This window comes from Hibiscus syriacus, unplaced genomic scaffold (genome assembly GCF_006381635.1).
Source record: "Hibiscus syriacus cultivar Baekdansim isolate YM2019G1 unplaced genomic scaffold, ASM638163v2 tig00110956_pilon, whole genome shotgun sequence".
In the NCBI taxonomy this organism is placed as follows: Eukaryota; Viridiplantae; Streptophyta; class Magnoliopsida; order Malvales; family Malvaceae; genus Hibiscus; species Hibiscus syriacus.
Window position 1 is genome coordinate 563,674 of NW_024062932.1, and position 16,402 is coordinate 580,075.

Genomic DNA, 16,402 nt, shown 5'->3' on the forward strand with positions numbered 1-16,402 from the left:
TATAAATTTTAAATTCACCCCACCCATATGTGTATATTCTCAAATTCACCCTACACTCACTATCCAATTGATTACCTATCACCAATTTTGTATCTGTCTATACCCGTCCATTCCCGTTTGGTAACAATCTCACAGATTATATAAGTGATCGTCTTCGATTCTAAAAATGTTTATACCTAACATCTAATTAAATTACAAGTCATGTCCTAAAAATCTTAAGACCTTCGCAATAGTCTCTAAAATTATACCTAAATTCATAATTGTCCAAAATTTATATGGTGGATAGTTAGTAGACAAGCGAATAATGGGCGGGAGGATACGAGGCTGATAAGATCTCAAACCCATAACCTACCTACTACTCACGATGGGAATGACTTTTTACATCCACATCTGTCCACTACCACTAAATTTATACTCATCTTCATCCCCAATTAAAACGGATGCGATACAAAATTCACAAATTTATACTCGTTTGCGGTCCCCAATTGAGCATGATTTATTATGCTCATTTAACCGTGTTAAGATACAATAGTCTTCACTTATTTCTATAATTTACTATTATTTAGTTTAATATTCTTCAAAGGTTTATTTTATAAAGAATCTCACACACACATATATATATACACTTTTTAAATTATATACATACTCAAATAATAAAATGATATAAAAATAATTTTAATTATTCGAAGTAACTTTATATCTCATTATTTAAAAATCCTATATTCAATTGAGCACAAATCAAACATATTTTTTTGGAAATATATATATATATATATATATATATATAGTAATTAAAGATTCTAAAAGAGGTCAATAATCTTTAGAAAAGATAATTAAATTCTTCTAGATTGTAAGTTTAATACTTGATACGAGTAGAAGTTTTCCTTCCACCTCTCCTTGAGTAGGAGCTATTGGGGGAAATTTCTAAAAAGGATTTGAATATACTATTTAATGGATGGATGTAGTCATTCGTATATTGCTTATTGTCAGTGTGAACATGGCTACATTTCTTAATAGTATTTTCACGGAGTGTTTTAGATTTACGATTAAGAATATTGTAAATATATACATTACAAATCACTAACTTGACTTTCATGTAGCCTAATCTCTATACATGCTGTAATATATCATGAACTATCCGTAACTCCATTATTATAATCAAGCATCATCTCAATTCTCATATTATATGAGAAGTTGAATATATATCAAGAGTTGTTAACATCTCGAATTACTCCACCACAGGAACCGGTCTCATCATTGTCACGAGCTGCCTCATCCGCATTAATTTTAGCTCACCCAAATAGCAGTTTGATACGTATGTACAGCATACAAACCGTCACGTTTTAACCATGCAAATACGTGACTGATTCAGTACTTTAACCATGCAAACATACATGTGACTGATTCAGAACTTTTTAAGTAAATAGTTTTTCACTAATGTTTTTGCTCCAATTTGCTGTTTGTGTTGAAATCTCTCTTATGAGTTAATACCGACAAAGATCTCGTACACGATGTTGATTACTTTAACGTTTAGCTTGTCACCTGTTTTCTTTTTTCTTTTTCCAATGTGTTTTGTCTTAACTGGAGCGTTCCACCTAGGACTCAACGCTAATACAATCTCCCCTCTCTTTGTAGATAATCCTCCGATCGAGTTCGTAATGAAAAAAAAAATGTTAAAACTTTAGGCACCCTCAGAAAAAAAAAGTTGGGCTCAATCTGTGTCCTACCCTCTGGTTTCTGACATTTTTTTGCAGGTCTCTGCTCAGTCAGTGAGCACGATCATATAAAGTTTAAAATATTAAAAAGTTTAAAATATTAAAAAGTTGAAAAAACCCAAAAAGTAGAAAGGGTATTTCGGTCTTTCAGGAAGACTACAATGCTCTTCTTCGCTTTCTATAAGAACCAAGCCAGAACTTACCGAATACTCATCCCTTCAATCGTTTAAAAAATGGCTTCTTCTCTGTGTTACTCTTTAATGGTTCTAGCTGCCGTTTCCGTTTTATGCAGCTTTGGTTCAGCTACTCACCCCGGTCTCATTTTAACTGTCGTTAACAACTGCCCTTTCACCATTTATCCAGCTATCCAACCCAACGCCGGCCACCCTGTCCTTGAACGAGGCGGTTTCGCCCTTCACACCCTCACCCACCGTTCCTTCCCCGCACCCACAGCCCACTGGTCCGGTCGTATCTGGGGTCGAACCGGCTGCAGCTACTCCAACGGACGTTTCTCCTGTCAAACGGGAGATTGTGGCAACCGCATTGAGTGCAACGGCCTAGGTGGAGCCACCCCCGTCACGCTGGCACAGTTCAGCCTCCACCACGGTGGTCACAAAGATCTCTCTTCATACGAAGTTAGTCTCGTGGACGGTTTTAACGTCCCCATGACGGTGACCCCACACGAAGGCAAAGGCCTCTGCCCCGTCGTTGGGTGCAGGGCAAACATTCTAGCCACGTGTCCCGACAAGTTACAGTATAGGTCGCCGGCTGGTCATGGTCCGGTGGTGGGTTGTAAGAGTGGATGTGCTGCCTTCGGGACCGACGAGCTTTGTTGCAGGAACCATTACAATAGCCCTCAAACCTGCAGGGCTAATACATTTACACAGTTTTTCAAGCATGCTTGTCCAGCCACGTTTACTTATGCACATGATAGCCCTTCGCTCATGCACGACTGTGCTTCCCCACGTGAGCTTAAGGTCATCTTCTGCCACTAGGGTTTTTAATGCTCGTTAGTGAATTTGTAGTCCTGTGCTGGGTTTGATATGTGTGTTCTAAGTTGGGATTGAAGCATTAATGGTGTTGAGTTGTAATTGTTCCAAATAAATGTTCTTCGTTTCCGTTTTTACCCTTCGTTTTGGGACCTTTCATAATTATTTTATTATAAAAAGAAGAGAAAGCTGTTTGAATTTTGAAGTTTTATTCAAGAAAGTAAAAAAGGTTAAATGATAATTTTACCACAAATAGGATGAAGGCGCGTGAGTCATGTGAAATACGATGTGTTTATTTTTACGTTGGGACTGGGAGGGACTCGAATCTCTGAAAAGGAGTCAGGACGTAGCACATAAAAGCATCAGCCTTCATTTGAATTTCAACACACTCTCTTTCAAGCAGCGTTCGTCGTCCGTTACTTTCGAAAAAGCATTAGGGTCAGGACCAGCGTTTCGAGACGGTGGAAAAATGGAAAGATAAATCAGCCGAACGCGAAGCAATAAAATGTAATTTTGCCGTGTACTTGCGTTTGGTGAATCACGTTCTTAGCCTGAACTATCCCATTTCCGTTATCCACCCATAAATGTGTGACATGTTATTTATTTAATTAAATTATTAATATTGGATAAATTATACAATCAGTCCTTAATGTTTAAGTAATTTGTCTTGTTCACTCATGTTTCAAAAGTGATGATTTATTCATTAATGTTATTAATTTATATATCAAATCTATTATTGGACTAATATCAAATTTTTTATGTCAGATTAATATTAGTTTATGACCATTATTATTTTTAATTTAATTATTTTTTATATGTTTGTAAGTAGATTACAGGTTTATTATTACGGTAATTAAATGTGTAGATGTTTATGATTTAGCTTGTTTCAATATGTTTGTTTTTGAGTTATTAATCTTAATTAAGTCGTATGCATATAAATCAGTTAAGTACGATATATTATATAATAATAAAAATAAATACTAACATATACGTATTGACAGGCTTAATCATGTTACAAGATTGGCCAAAATTACAAAACACATCAAAATACAACCCAAAATTCAAGTGACCCAGCAGGTCTACTGATTGAAGCTCGTGTGTACCAAGTCCAGACATATTAGGGTTTCAACGTGTTCCAATGTAGCCACCCAATATCAGCTATTGGATCTAGATGAAGATCAACGACCTAGATGCGTTTCAAAATTAGATTTCACCATAATCATTCAAGATCTGTCGCCTCCATTCAAGAAGATGGAACGTCCGATGGGCGCGTATGATGCACGCGCTCGGACACTCGGCTTCCCTGTCTCGTGAGTCTCCCCCACTGGCATTCGTGAGCTCAACTGTTGTTGATAGCCGTTTCGAACCACTCCATCATCATCTCGATAAAACAGTGGGCAAAGAGAAATCAGACAACAAAACAAATCAAATCCATAACAGAACCCTTTAAAAAATTCAGATTAAATAAAAAAAATCCATTTTTTAGTAATGGGGTTCAGGGAAATCATTTCATCGGCCATAGTTTCATAAAACCCTCACCAAACACTCAACAAGTCCATCAGTTATAACATGCAAGACTATATTTGAGATAGGAGAGATTCAGGAGAGGGCAACAAAACGAAAAAAACCAGCAACCACAAAAGAAAAAAATGAGAGAGGCATTTGAACCAAAAACAAAAGAAAATAAGAGAGAGAGAGAGAGAGAGAGAGACTTATCTTCGCTCGTTTTTCGTCGGGTAGAAGAAGAGTCACTGAAGTTGGGAGCTCTATAACTTCGCCTTTAGATCTATGTCAATCTAGCTATTTTGGAGGTAATCGAGTCTCAGATTTGTACCGAGGGCTCTGAGGCGTATCGTTTGGTGTAGTCATTCCTCTTCTCCGTCGCCGATGAGCGATGGCTGGCACAGCGGAGACTCATCGATTTTTTAAATTGGTTGAACCAAATGAGATATTAGATTTTCATAACCCTATAATTTAACTTTTATATCAAACATGAAATGACACCGTTTAGGGAAGGGGACACACACCTTTTACTGCATGGGTTAATCCCATCTTCAGCCATCCATACTTTGTAATATTTTGTTTTAGCAAATACAAAATTTTTCGTTTTTACATTTTGAACTTTGAACTATATCGTGCTTACATTTCAGTCATTACATGTTTTATCTTTAATCTGGTTTAATGCTTAACTTGAATTGTTAATTTTAGATTTGTTATATGTTAGTCCTTTATGGTTACGTCGTGATAGAATATGCTCAATTATGCTTTTAGTTATTGTAATTTTGTCCATATTTCATTTTGGTCATTCTTTTGGTCATTCTTTTGGTCATTCTTTTGGTCGAATACTCATGAAGTGATATGGATCAATATCCCAATAAGCCCTGTAATTTTTATTTATTCTGATATAGTCCTTTTTGTTTGTATATATGTTCAAAGTTGTATTATTTATGCTTTAAATCCCCTTAACTTATTTTTATAATTATTTTAGTCACTATGCTAGTTTATTTATACTTCAAAATGTTGTGGATAATATTTTTTTAGTCACTGTTATTTTTTTATGCTTTAATTTGGTCCTAGTTCATTCACTGTTTTATTATTATCCATTTATAGTTGTTATTTTATTTCAATCCATGTATTATTATATGTAGCATATGAAGATTGTTCAACTATTTATTTTATTAATTTATTTAAACATGCATTACATTGCATTTTATTTTAATTTTAATTTTTTGACTGTTGGAGGTCTTCCACGAAAGCTGCTTTCAACCTGGCGTTGGAGGGCAGCCAACCACCCTACCTCCCCCTTACCCCATTACATATGGGAATAGGGTTTTGTTGTTGTTGTATTATTATATGTATGTATGCTTTCATTTTGCATTTTATCATAAATGTTTGATGTGGTAATATATGTACACATGCTTTATTAAAGGTAACATTTTTAATATTCTAATACACATGTGTTGTATTTTTAATAAAAAACGTCATTTTAATATTTTAGTATTTATAAAATTTTTGGTTATTCGATTAACCTACTGAATACCTCCTAAAACTTGAAGTACCCTTCCAAAGGTTATTCGAATAAAGTTGATATTTTATGATTATTCACTATTTGTTTGTATTATATGTTTTCTTTAAGATATATAAACATGTTTCATTTTAAGGGTATCCTTTTTATGTATATATAAACATTTTTCATAAAAAAGCAAGGAACATATTTTTTTTAACATCCCTATTTTTTTAATCTTAAATATTAAGTGAGTCTTTTATTATTTATTTGTCGTATTATTTTCGATATTTCGTCTATCATGTACATATCATTCATTATTTTTACATTCATATATCATGTATTTGTTTTCTCGTTTTTTAAAACAATTAAATGCAATGTTGTTTTACGTTTGCGTCCAACATGAATGAATTTTAATTTCTATTAATTTACGTAGTAAATGGAACATCTTTTTTAAAATAAAACCGGGTGAATTAAATATTGAGAAAATAACCTTAGTGACCAAAAATGTCTTATAATATACGATTTTAACCAACTTTTTTTGGATTTTTCAAAATGACCAACTAAATCGCAGTGCGATCGATAATTTGCAACGCGATCTCCGGTATCGCAAATCAGTTTCCAGATTCGCAACGCGATTCTGACTATCGCATTGCGATTTTCCAAATTCGCGTTGCGATTTTCCGACTATCACAATGCGAATATGTAAATCACAATGCGAATATGTAAATCGCAATGCGATTATGACTATCGCAACGCGATTCTGACTGTCGCAACACTGAATTTCAAATTCGCAACAGGTTTTAGTTTCGCAACACAAATATTTTGGGTATATAACTACACAGCAGAAGCAACTCATAACCTAAATCCCTAAATCGCAACTCATTCCATCTCCATCTATCACTCTCTCCTGCGACATCCGTTCTTATATCCAACGACATCCTTCCCCATCCGGCAACAGGTTTTAGTTTCGCAGCTCGTTTGTTTAGTAAATTAATTTACAATAATGAAATCATCTAATGTTGATCATGTTTGGATAGATTTGTGTTTTGGAGGGTCATGGGAGAATGTTCATGGTATTTTACAATATATGCCTTTACCCATGAATCTTCAACTAAAATTGTCATTAAAAAAGTTAACTTATGAAACTCTAATGTTACGTGTTGCAAATAAATTGAATTTAGAGCCCTTAAGTGGATTTAGGCTATCTTATCAGAGAAAAGGTAAAGTTTATTTGTTAACCGACAATGAAGACGTTGAACGATTCATTGCTTACATTAGTGTTTCGCAAGATGATGTTACATTGTATGTTGTTGAACCTAGAAGTAGTGAGGTTGGGTCAGTAGCGGGTAGTAATCAACTAAGTTTTTCAACCCCAGTTTATGGTGCTCAAAATTTAATGGTTCCACCACAATTTCATCACCAAACAAATTTTGTTTCACCACATTTCCAATACCAAACACAATCTCAAAACCCACAACCTTTCCCTAATCCAAATCCCAATAAACTTTCAGCACCAAATTCTGATTTTCGTATTAACCAGTTAGACGATGATGAGCCAACAGAAAAAATTGTGAGTACTAGTCGGTATTCGAAATTTGATCTTGGTCAATACCCGAACTTTGATCTTGGTCAATACTCGGATTTTGATGATGTTTCAGAAGAAGAAACAGACCCTGCATGTAATGATTTTGATATTGATCAATACCCGAATTTTGATGATGAAACAGCTGCTGCCGAGGAAGATGTTGTTGATGATAATGAGGAGGAAGTTACGACTGTGAATGAATATGTTGAACATCCATTCTGTAATTCATATAACCCTGAAGAAGAAAAAGAATAAGAAGAATTCCCCGAAGTAAATACCACAGGAGTATAACTGAAATATGCCAAAATTACTTCAGATACCGAAAGAAGAGTTGGTAAAAATAGCAGTTGATTGTTACACAAAAATTATTCGTATCAAGAAAGATGATTGTTTTGATACAAAGGAAGACTTGAAGTTAGCTTTGTATACGAAATGTGTGGAAGATGGCTGTCAACTAAAAGTTAACAAATCAAGCAAAGATCGTTTCGAAACAAAGTGTATGATTGACAAAAACTGTACGTGGCGTATGATTGCAAAGAGGATAAAAGATTACGAAATGTTTCAAGTTAGGACTTTTATTGATAAACATACATGTCCAAGAACCCAAGTTTTTCCTCACCATAGACAGGTAAACAAAAAGGTGTTGGGTGGTTTTCTGGCTGAGTTAATGTTTTTGAATGGCAGGGTATATCGGGGACATGAAATTATGACTGACATGAATGCTCAGTTCAAGATTAGTATCTCATATTCTCAAGCTTGGAGAGCCAAATGTTATGCCTTGGAATTGTTGAGGGGGTCTCCAGAAGCATCGTTTGCCCAACTGCCGGCTTATTGTCACAATTTAAAGCTGAAAAGTCCTGGGTCGGTAACTCATATCAAAACAGATAGAGATGGACGCTTTGAGTTGCTGTTTATCGCCATTGGTGCTGCGGTTAGTAAATCAATATAATTTTGTTGACTCATTTTTGTTAGTTACATGCATTTCACATTTAAATGATTATATTTCTTGTGTATATGATTTTGTAGATTCGTTCGTTTATTACTTGCATGCGCCCAATTATTATAGTTGACGGAGCACATTTAAAAGGTCGATACCTTGGAGTAAACTTATTAGCAGTAGCCATAGATGCTAACAATGGGATACTGCCAATAGCTTACGGGGTTGGCAAATCTAAAACCTCTGATTCATGGATATGGTTTATGAGGCATCTTAGGGATTGCATATGTCCTATTAGCAATCTGACAATCATATCCGATAGGGCAAACTCAATTGACAACGCTGTTAGAAGGTGTTTCCCATATGCTTTTCATGGACTTTGTGGTGTTCATTTATATAGAAATCTAAAATCAAGGTCTTCTGGTATAAAAAATCACAAATGGATATACTGGAAGGCTGTAAAAGCTTATAGGGAAGTGGATTTTAATAAGCATATAAATTGTTTAAAACGTGTTTTACCTCAGTGTGCTCAAACACTAGAAGATGTCAGGTTTGAAAGATGGTCAAGAGTACATCAACTTGGAGCAAGATATGGTTTCATGACGTCTAATAGTGCAGAATCAATCAACGCTCTAAGTCGTCATTCCCGGAAATTACCCATTACTATGTTAATGGAGTTTTTTCGAGCCTCTATTCAACAGTGGTACTACAAGAAAAGAAACCATGCAAGTATTATTTCTTTAAATTCGTAACTTATCATATATTTTACTAAGCATTATTTATTTAAATTTACAGGAACATTGGAACATCGTGTTACACAATGGACTGAAAAAAAGATAACGAAACGTGTTGTGAAGTGAACGCCATGGAGAGTTGAACCATGTTCAAACACTTTATTTGAAGTACTGGATAATAACTTAAATGGGCTTGTCGATCTAAATGCAAAGACGTGTAGTTGTATGAAATGACAAACATATGGTTATCCGTGTGGGCATGTTATAAAAGTTGCTCTTCATCTAAACCAAGATGATTCAAGCGCATACGCTATGGATTGCTACACTACAGAAGTATATCGACAGACTTATACCGAGATTATCTACCCTATTCCATATCCTTCTGAGTGGGACATACCAGATGACTTACAAACAGTTTTGCAACCAGCCATGGACAGAAGGCTACCTGGCCTACCAAAAAGTCACGATCGTATACCGTCTAAGGGTGAAGAGAAGAAGAGATCGACATGTAGTCAGTGCAAGGAAAGTGGTCATACATGGTTGACATGTGGATCACCAGTGCCATCACAATCATATTTTCCTCTACCAAAATATGGATCCTCATCAAAATCCAAAGCTCATATGGTGTCAAGAAAAAGGCAATCAAAATCGCAATCAAAATCAAAATCAAAATCGCAATCACAACCGGCTTCAACTTTTGGGACTATTATCTTAGGTGATTTTTAAATGCAAACGTTGTATTATGTGTAAACTTTTAACATTTTCAGTTAGGCATGTATTAGTAACTTGAGTTTGAACATTGCTATGATCTGTTCAGTTGTTATCACTTATTACACATTCATTTGAATATCGCAACGCGAATTTGACTATTATGTGTATTTTATGTGTAAACTTTTAACATTTTTAGTTAGGCATGTATTAGTAACTTGAGTTTGAACATTGCTATGATATGTTCAGTTGTTATCACTTATTACACATTCATTTGAATATCGCAACGCGAATTTGACTATCGTAACGCGAATTTGATTATCACAACTCAAAAACCGCAACGCGAATTTGACTATCGCAACACGAATATGACTATCGCAACTCAAAAATCGCAATGCGAATTTGTCTATCGCAACGCGAATTTGACTATTGTACCGCGAATTTGAGTATCGCAACGCGAATTTGATTATCGCAACGGGTATTTGACTATCGCAACGAGAAAATTGCAAAGCATATTAGATTATCGCAATGCAAATTGACTTTCGCATTGCGATTTTGTCTTTCGCATTGCGATTTTGAGTTTAGCGTTGCGAAAGTGTACCTCCAACAAGTCTTTTACCTTCAATATGATGCAGATTGAAATCAACAAATCAACTTTTACATTTCAATCAATTAAACAAGCACAAATAAGAAACTGTGTACTTCCTGTCGTCAAACGCTCCAAGCACATGCATATGAGAGGACCACAATCCCCTCTGGCTTCCGACGTTTGTTGTGACGCTGTCTCGTCTCTGATAACTGTAACATTGAACTTCTTTGGCTTCTTGTTTCCAGAATAAGTCCAATAATTAATTGCATCCAAGAATTTAGCCAAAGGAGAGCTCCATCCCTTAATAATATCTCTCAAATCAGACAATGATATGTAATTTATCATGCTGTCATATACTATTGTCTTCAGGGATGGGAGTTGAAGCTCGACGAGAAGCCAATGAGTACGTTCCAAAACAGGGATAAACACCTGCAATCATAAGTAATAATTCAAATTGCGCACTTATTTATGAACACCTTTAAAATATTTAAAAAAAATAAATACTAACCTTATCGACCTCCCACCATGCAGGATAAAGTTTAGCTTGTCCATTAGCCAACACATATGATTCATGTCGTTGATTCTTCAAGTGAACTATGTGAAAAGACGTCGGCATAATTGTATATCGCGTATTTTTTTATTTTTATTTTTCTTCAAAACCCTTACTATTAGAATACGTGACACCTATGCATCAATATGTTGTTTTATAAAAAAAGATATATATTAGTGAATTACATAAATTTTAAAAAAATTAATCAAAATGAAATATAAGAAGAAATATAAGACTTACCCCTCATCGAAATAGACATTGTCTTCAACCCCTAATAACACACCCCACTAAGACCGTTCAATCAACAAATGCATATCATCGTTGAGTTTGTATATGTCAGCATAACACCCTTGGCTCCGCTCATATAGATAAAAATCAACTGCGGTCTTAGCCCAAAGAGTATTATCCAGAATTGTTTCCGGTAGTTGTTTCCTCTCCACTTCATCTGCCGGAATGGTACTGGCTGGTAATTTATACGAAAGCCAATAGTCATCCATCATGTCCGGCACATGAGGGGGTTTCTCAATAATTCGATATATTATGCCGTGTGAATCGGGCTCTAGAATGTTGGGAGTGACCTCTTCAACGATAACAGTGGCCTCTTGAACAGTGGGAGGGGACTCTTGAGGGATGATATGGGCCTCTTGAACGATAGGGGAGGCCTCTTGAACGATGACAGATGAGTCGGGCTTTTTCTTACGGATTCTTCGCACTATTGGGGTGAACGGAGACTTAATGGCACGTGTACGTCGTCTGATGTGTGAACTCTGTCTTGCAAGAAAAACCCGACATAGAGCATCCACCTTAGCGGGTCGCTAAAAATAAATTAATACATAAATTAGTAAATAAACAGACATGATATTAAACAGTGAAAACAAAGACAAATATATTTCAAACTTGCACGGTATTCACCCAAGTCATTATTCTATCATTGTTCACAAAATGCATCAGATAACATTCCAGAAGTAATCACTTATATAAACATTTAAAAGGACAACATATAGGTTTAGTGCAGGTTCAATGACAACATAAAGAGTAGTAGTTTATTCTTGAAACTTAAATTTTTAACACTGTGAAGTTAGTATTTGTCTTTGTCTTTTGGTTGAAGTAATGCAATTCATTCAAGTTTCAATTTGCAGAAGAAGAATAGAATCTGAAACTTAAAATCGCAACACGAATGACTATCGCAACGCGAAAACGACTATCGCAACGCAAAAATGACTATCGCAACGCGAATTTGACTATCGCAATGAGAGAATCGCAATGCGATTTTCATTTCACATTGCGGTTCTTTCGTTGCGATAGTCAAATTCGCGTTGCAATAGTCATTTTCGCGTTGTGATAGTCATTTTCGCATTGTGATAGTCATTTTCGCGTTACGAAAGTAAAATATTCTTCTTCTGCAAATTGAAACTTGAATGGATTGCATTACTTCAACCAAAAGACAACCAAAAACAAATACTAACTTCACAGGGTTAAAGAATAAACAGTTTAGCAGTATTGGCAGCAACCAAATGAATTTACTAAGCAATCTAAGTGAAATGGTTAATCTAAGTGAAATTACGAGTAAATTTATCATCAAGTTAAATATGAAAAATATTAAACTTACCTCATTGCGTAGAGTATGAACCTCATTCTGCAACGATGATACCATCTCACGTAGAGCGGCTACCTCACCACGTAAAGTAGACACCTCAACACGCCATGCACAATTGTCATCGCTTAAAGTACCGACCTCCTCACGCAAGGCATTGACCTCATCACGTAACTCCCCTAACTCATCCCGTGGAGGTGGAGAACAGGGAGATAAACGTCGTGGCATATTTGTCGGTCGCCTATCATGAGGTGATGGTGGAGAAGAGGCTCGATGATGTGACAGAATAGGTGATGGCTCTCGTTGTGTAGGTGTATAGTCAGGTCTATCAGGTGATGGCTCTGGGTGAGGTGATGACTCTCGAAGTGGAGGCTGTTCATCATCCGTGCCATCAAAAAAATGCTTACTAGCTTGCCACCAATCAGTGGCAAGCTCAACTTCCGTGGGTGTCAGCCTCTGTAATGGAGTGTTAGACTCCTAACAATATAAAAGCTCAAACAAAGTTAAACATGTACTAGTAATAACTTGTTTATAAACATATGGTAGTATTTATGTTAACTTTCATTATTTATTTTCGTATACGGTAGTAAATCTTCCCATTGATGTAAGGTCTATTTCCTCTTCCAGGAAATAGCCCTAGGAATATCATTAGAAGTTTTTAATGCATATATCTGCATGGCGGGAAAGACCTCAAATATCTAAATCTACAAACAATATAATAACAAACATTAGTAATTGTTAAATAATAATTAATTATAATTTTGGAAACATTATATAAAAATTCTTACCTTAAAGGCCCAAATAAAGCCTGACAAAGTGTATTTGGAACCATCGCCACGCAAACTTTTTCGATCATCAAAGGCAGACGACAACTTATTCCATGTAGCTTTCCATAGATACGAACCCCACTGAAACAAGTTCCATGCATTTAGGTCCTCTACCAATTTAATTAGATCATTAGGAATAGGTTGTCTGGCCTCTCTGCCTAAAAAGCCGACATGCAAAAGTATTAGAAGGCATACTCGGACAACATCGACGTCATTCATCCGAGTAAAACCATCTTTCTTATTCAATAATCTCGTCAAGTCTTCCACGTGTAAATTCAGCTTCTCCATTGACAGCTCAGGAAAAACCCAGGATAACCATGATAGGCGGGTAATGTGTCTAATGTACCGATCTACATCATCGTGTCCAAAGCGTAGACCGGTGATTAAGCAAAACTCCTCCCGCCCAAAACACGTATACGCCGGTGGAAAATCAAACCATATCTCTTCATCACGATGTTGTATAGTCTCTGGTAGATCGTTAGTCATGGTTTGAAGAAACATATGGGTCAATATAGCATCTCCACCCGGATGTTGTACTTTCAGCCATGGCCCGAAGCAAGTATCCTCAAATATTTTTCTTTGTGCAGGTGAAAGCTTCGACGCAATTGTTTTGGCCAGGCTTAATTTATTTCTTAAGGTCAATTGAGCCGAATAAAAGTTCTACAAAAACAATAAACATACCAAGTTAGATATACCAAAAACTACACTGTGAAGATATATCAAGAACAATAAACATAAAGAGTAGTAGTTTATTCTTCAAACTTAAATTTACAACACTGTGAATTTAGTATTTGTCTTTGTTTTTTTGTTGAAGTAATGCAATTCATTCAAGTTTCAATTTGCAGAAGAAGAATAGTTTTTGAAACTTAAAATCGCAACACGAAAATGAAAACCGCAACACGAAAATGACTATCGCAACGCGAAATGAAAATCGCAACGCGAAACTAAAATCGCATTGCGATTCTGTCATTGCGATTTTCATTTCGCATTGCGATTCTCGGTTTCAAATACTAAAATTGAAACTTGAATGGATTGCATTACTTCAACCAAAAGACAAAACAAAGACAAATACTAAATTCACAGGGTTTAAAGACTAAACAGTTTAGCAGTATTGGCAGCAATCGAATGAATTTAATAAACAATCTAAATGAAATGGTTAATCTATTATTGAAATTACCAGTAAACTTATCATCAATTTCAATATGAAAAACCTAATAATAATGCAAAAATTTCAAAATAAAAATAATTAAAAAAACTAACCCTCGGTGGTTGATTTTCCATTTCTGACTGTGAATGATTTTGAGGGTGGCTCTGAGAGATGGAGATAGACGGATTTTGCCGGAGATGGGGACTGATTTCGTCGGAGATGGGGACGGATGTCGCCTTAGAGAGTGAGAGATGGAGATGAGACTGAGTTGTGATTTAGGGTTTTAGGTTATGAGTTGCAATTACGGGATATACTGTGGACGGTTCAGTGTTCCGATATATTAATATTTGTGTTTGGAATTTGAAAAAAATACGCGTTGCGATAATAATGGCGCTTTGAAAATCGTATTGCGATAGTCAGCATCGCGTTGCGACAGTCAGAATCGTGTTGCGACAGTCAGAATCTCGTTGCGATAGTCAGAATCGCGTTGCGATAGTCATACTCGCATTGCGATTTACATATTCGCATTGCGATAGTCGGAAAATCGCAACGCAAATTTGGAAAATCGCAGTGCGATAGTCAGAATCGCGTTGCAAATCTGGAAACTGATTTGCGATACCGGAGATCGCGTTGCAAATTATTGATCGCATTGCGATTTAGTTGGTCATTTTGGTAAATCCAAAAAAAGTTGGTTAAAATCGTATATTATAAGGCATTTTTTGTCACTGAGGTTATTTTCTCTTAAATATTTTTCATTGAGTCGACTATTTTTTTTTAAAGAAATTTACTTATTTTTAAAATTCATTGAAATAAAAAGTTCGTAATTTAAATTTTAGATTCGAATATATAAAACTCTACTACTTAGACAACATATAATTGAGTTGTACCAATTTTAAATTATTTATAAAAAATTAGTTATGACATGTTAGTTAGATAATACAAAATCGGTTAATGTGACATAATTTGATCATGGGAGACAATCACGCAGTGCCTTTTCGATTTTCATGTTTTTTTTATCGACATTTGACATGGATTTTCATAAAAATCACATAAGAATAGTTTATTCATAAATTGCTTGAAAAAAATCATGTACCTAAGTTTGACCAGTCATGAGAGGGGATCAAATGATGGTGGCGGTGAGGACAATCGACGACGGGATCGGTGTGAAATCGACGAAAATCGCGATAGGGCTCGAGATCTTTGACGAAATTTTGTCGGTTAATTCGCGACGAACGACGATGAATCACTAGAAGAGGCCTACTGGGTTTTGCTTGACGTGGGACGGTGAGTCGATTGGTGCAGTGACGTCACCTACGAACGATTATGGCGGCCAAAATCGAATAAGAGACATAACGATAGCTTTAGGTTTTCGACATGACTTCAAAGACCATCCTCGACGATCGACATCGGTCTTTGGGAAATTGGGGTTTTGATCGGGGCACGGTGGGGAATTTCGTGGTGGTGGCGATGCACGCCATCGTTGGCCGGAAATAGGATGTACGACAACGAGGCTATGCGTTTGATTTTTGGGAAAGACTTTTTTCTCTCACGATAAGCTGATTTTGTTTTCACCATTTAGGGATTTGGTTCCCAATTGGGGAGTTAAAATCCCAACCACACAATTTTTTTTTTAGATTTTAAAGGAAAAATGGTAAATTAAGAATCAAGCCGCTGAGTAAAAAGAAAATTCAAAACAGATCTCAAGTTATAAAAACTCTCAAACTGGTCCTTCGAATAAAATTAAAGTTCAAAAATTTTTCGGGTGTGGCAACATATTTGCAAACAATTAAAAGATCTATTCATGAGTGATTTCAAAAAAAGTTAATGAATAACAAACAAATTATTTTCTAGATATAAAATAAATTAACATAATTACTAATAATCATATTATAAATAAATAAAAATATTTTAAAAGTATAAATAAACAAACTTATAAACAAGTTTGTTTTAACTTAAACAAATTGAAAACACCATCTTTAGACCTGTTTTTTAATCAATAAACATAAAATTTGTGTTCATA

General features: G+C 35.5%; 1 protein-coding gene across 1 annotated transcript; it reads left to right on the plus strand.

Moving 5' to 3' along the window:
• The first annotated feature begins 1,930 nt into the window (after nt 1–1,930).
• LOC120148311 (osmotin-like protein) lies at nt 1,931–15,903 on the plus strand. Its single transcript, XM_039161467.1, has 2 exons — nt 1,931–2,739; nt 15,893–15,903. Exon 1 carries the CDS (start codon nt 1,949–1,951, stop codon nt 2,708–2,710), a length of 762 nt encoding a protein of 253 aa, XP_039017398.1. The 5' UTR covers nt 1,931–1,948; the 3' UTR covers nt 2,711–2,739; nt 15,893–15,903.
• Nucleotides 15,904–16,402: the final 499 nt, after the last annotated feature.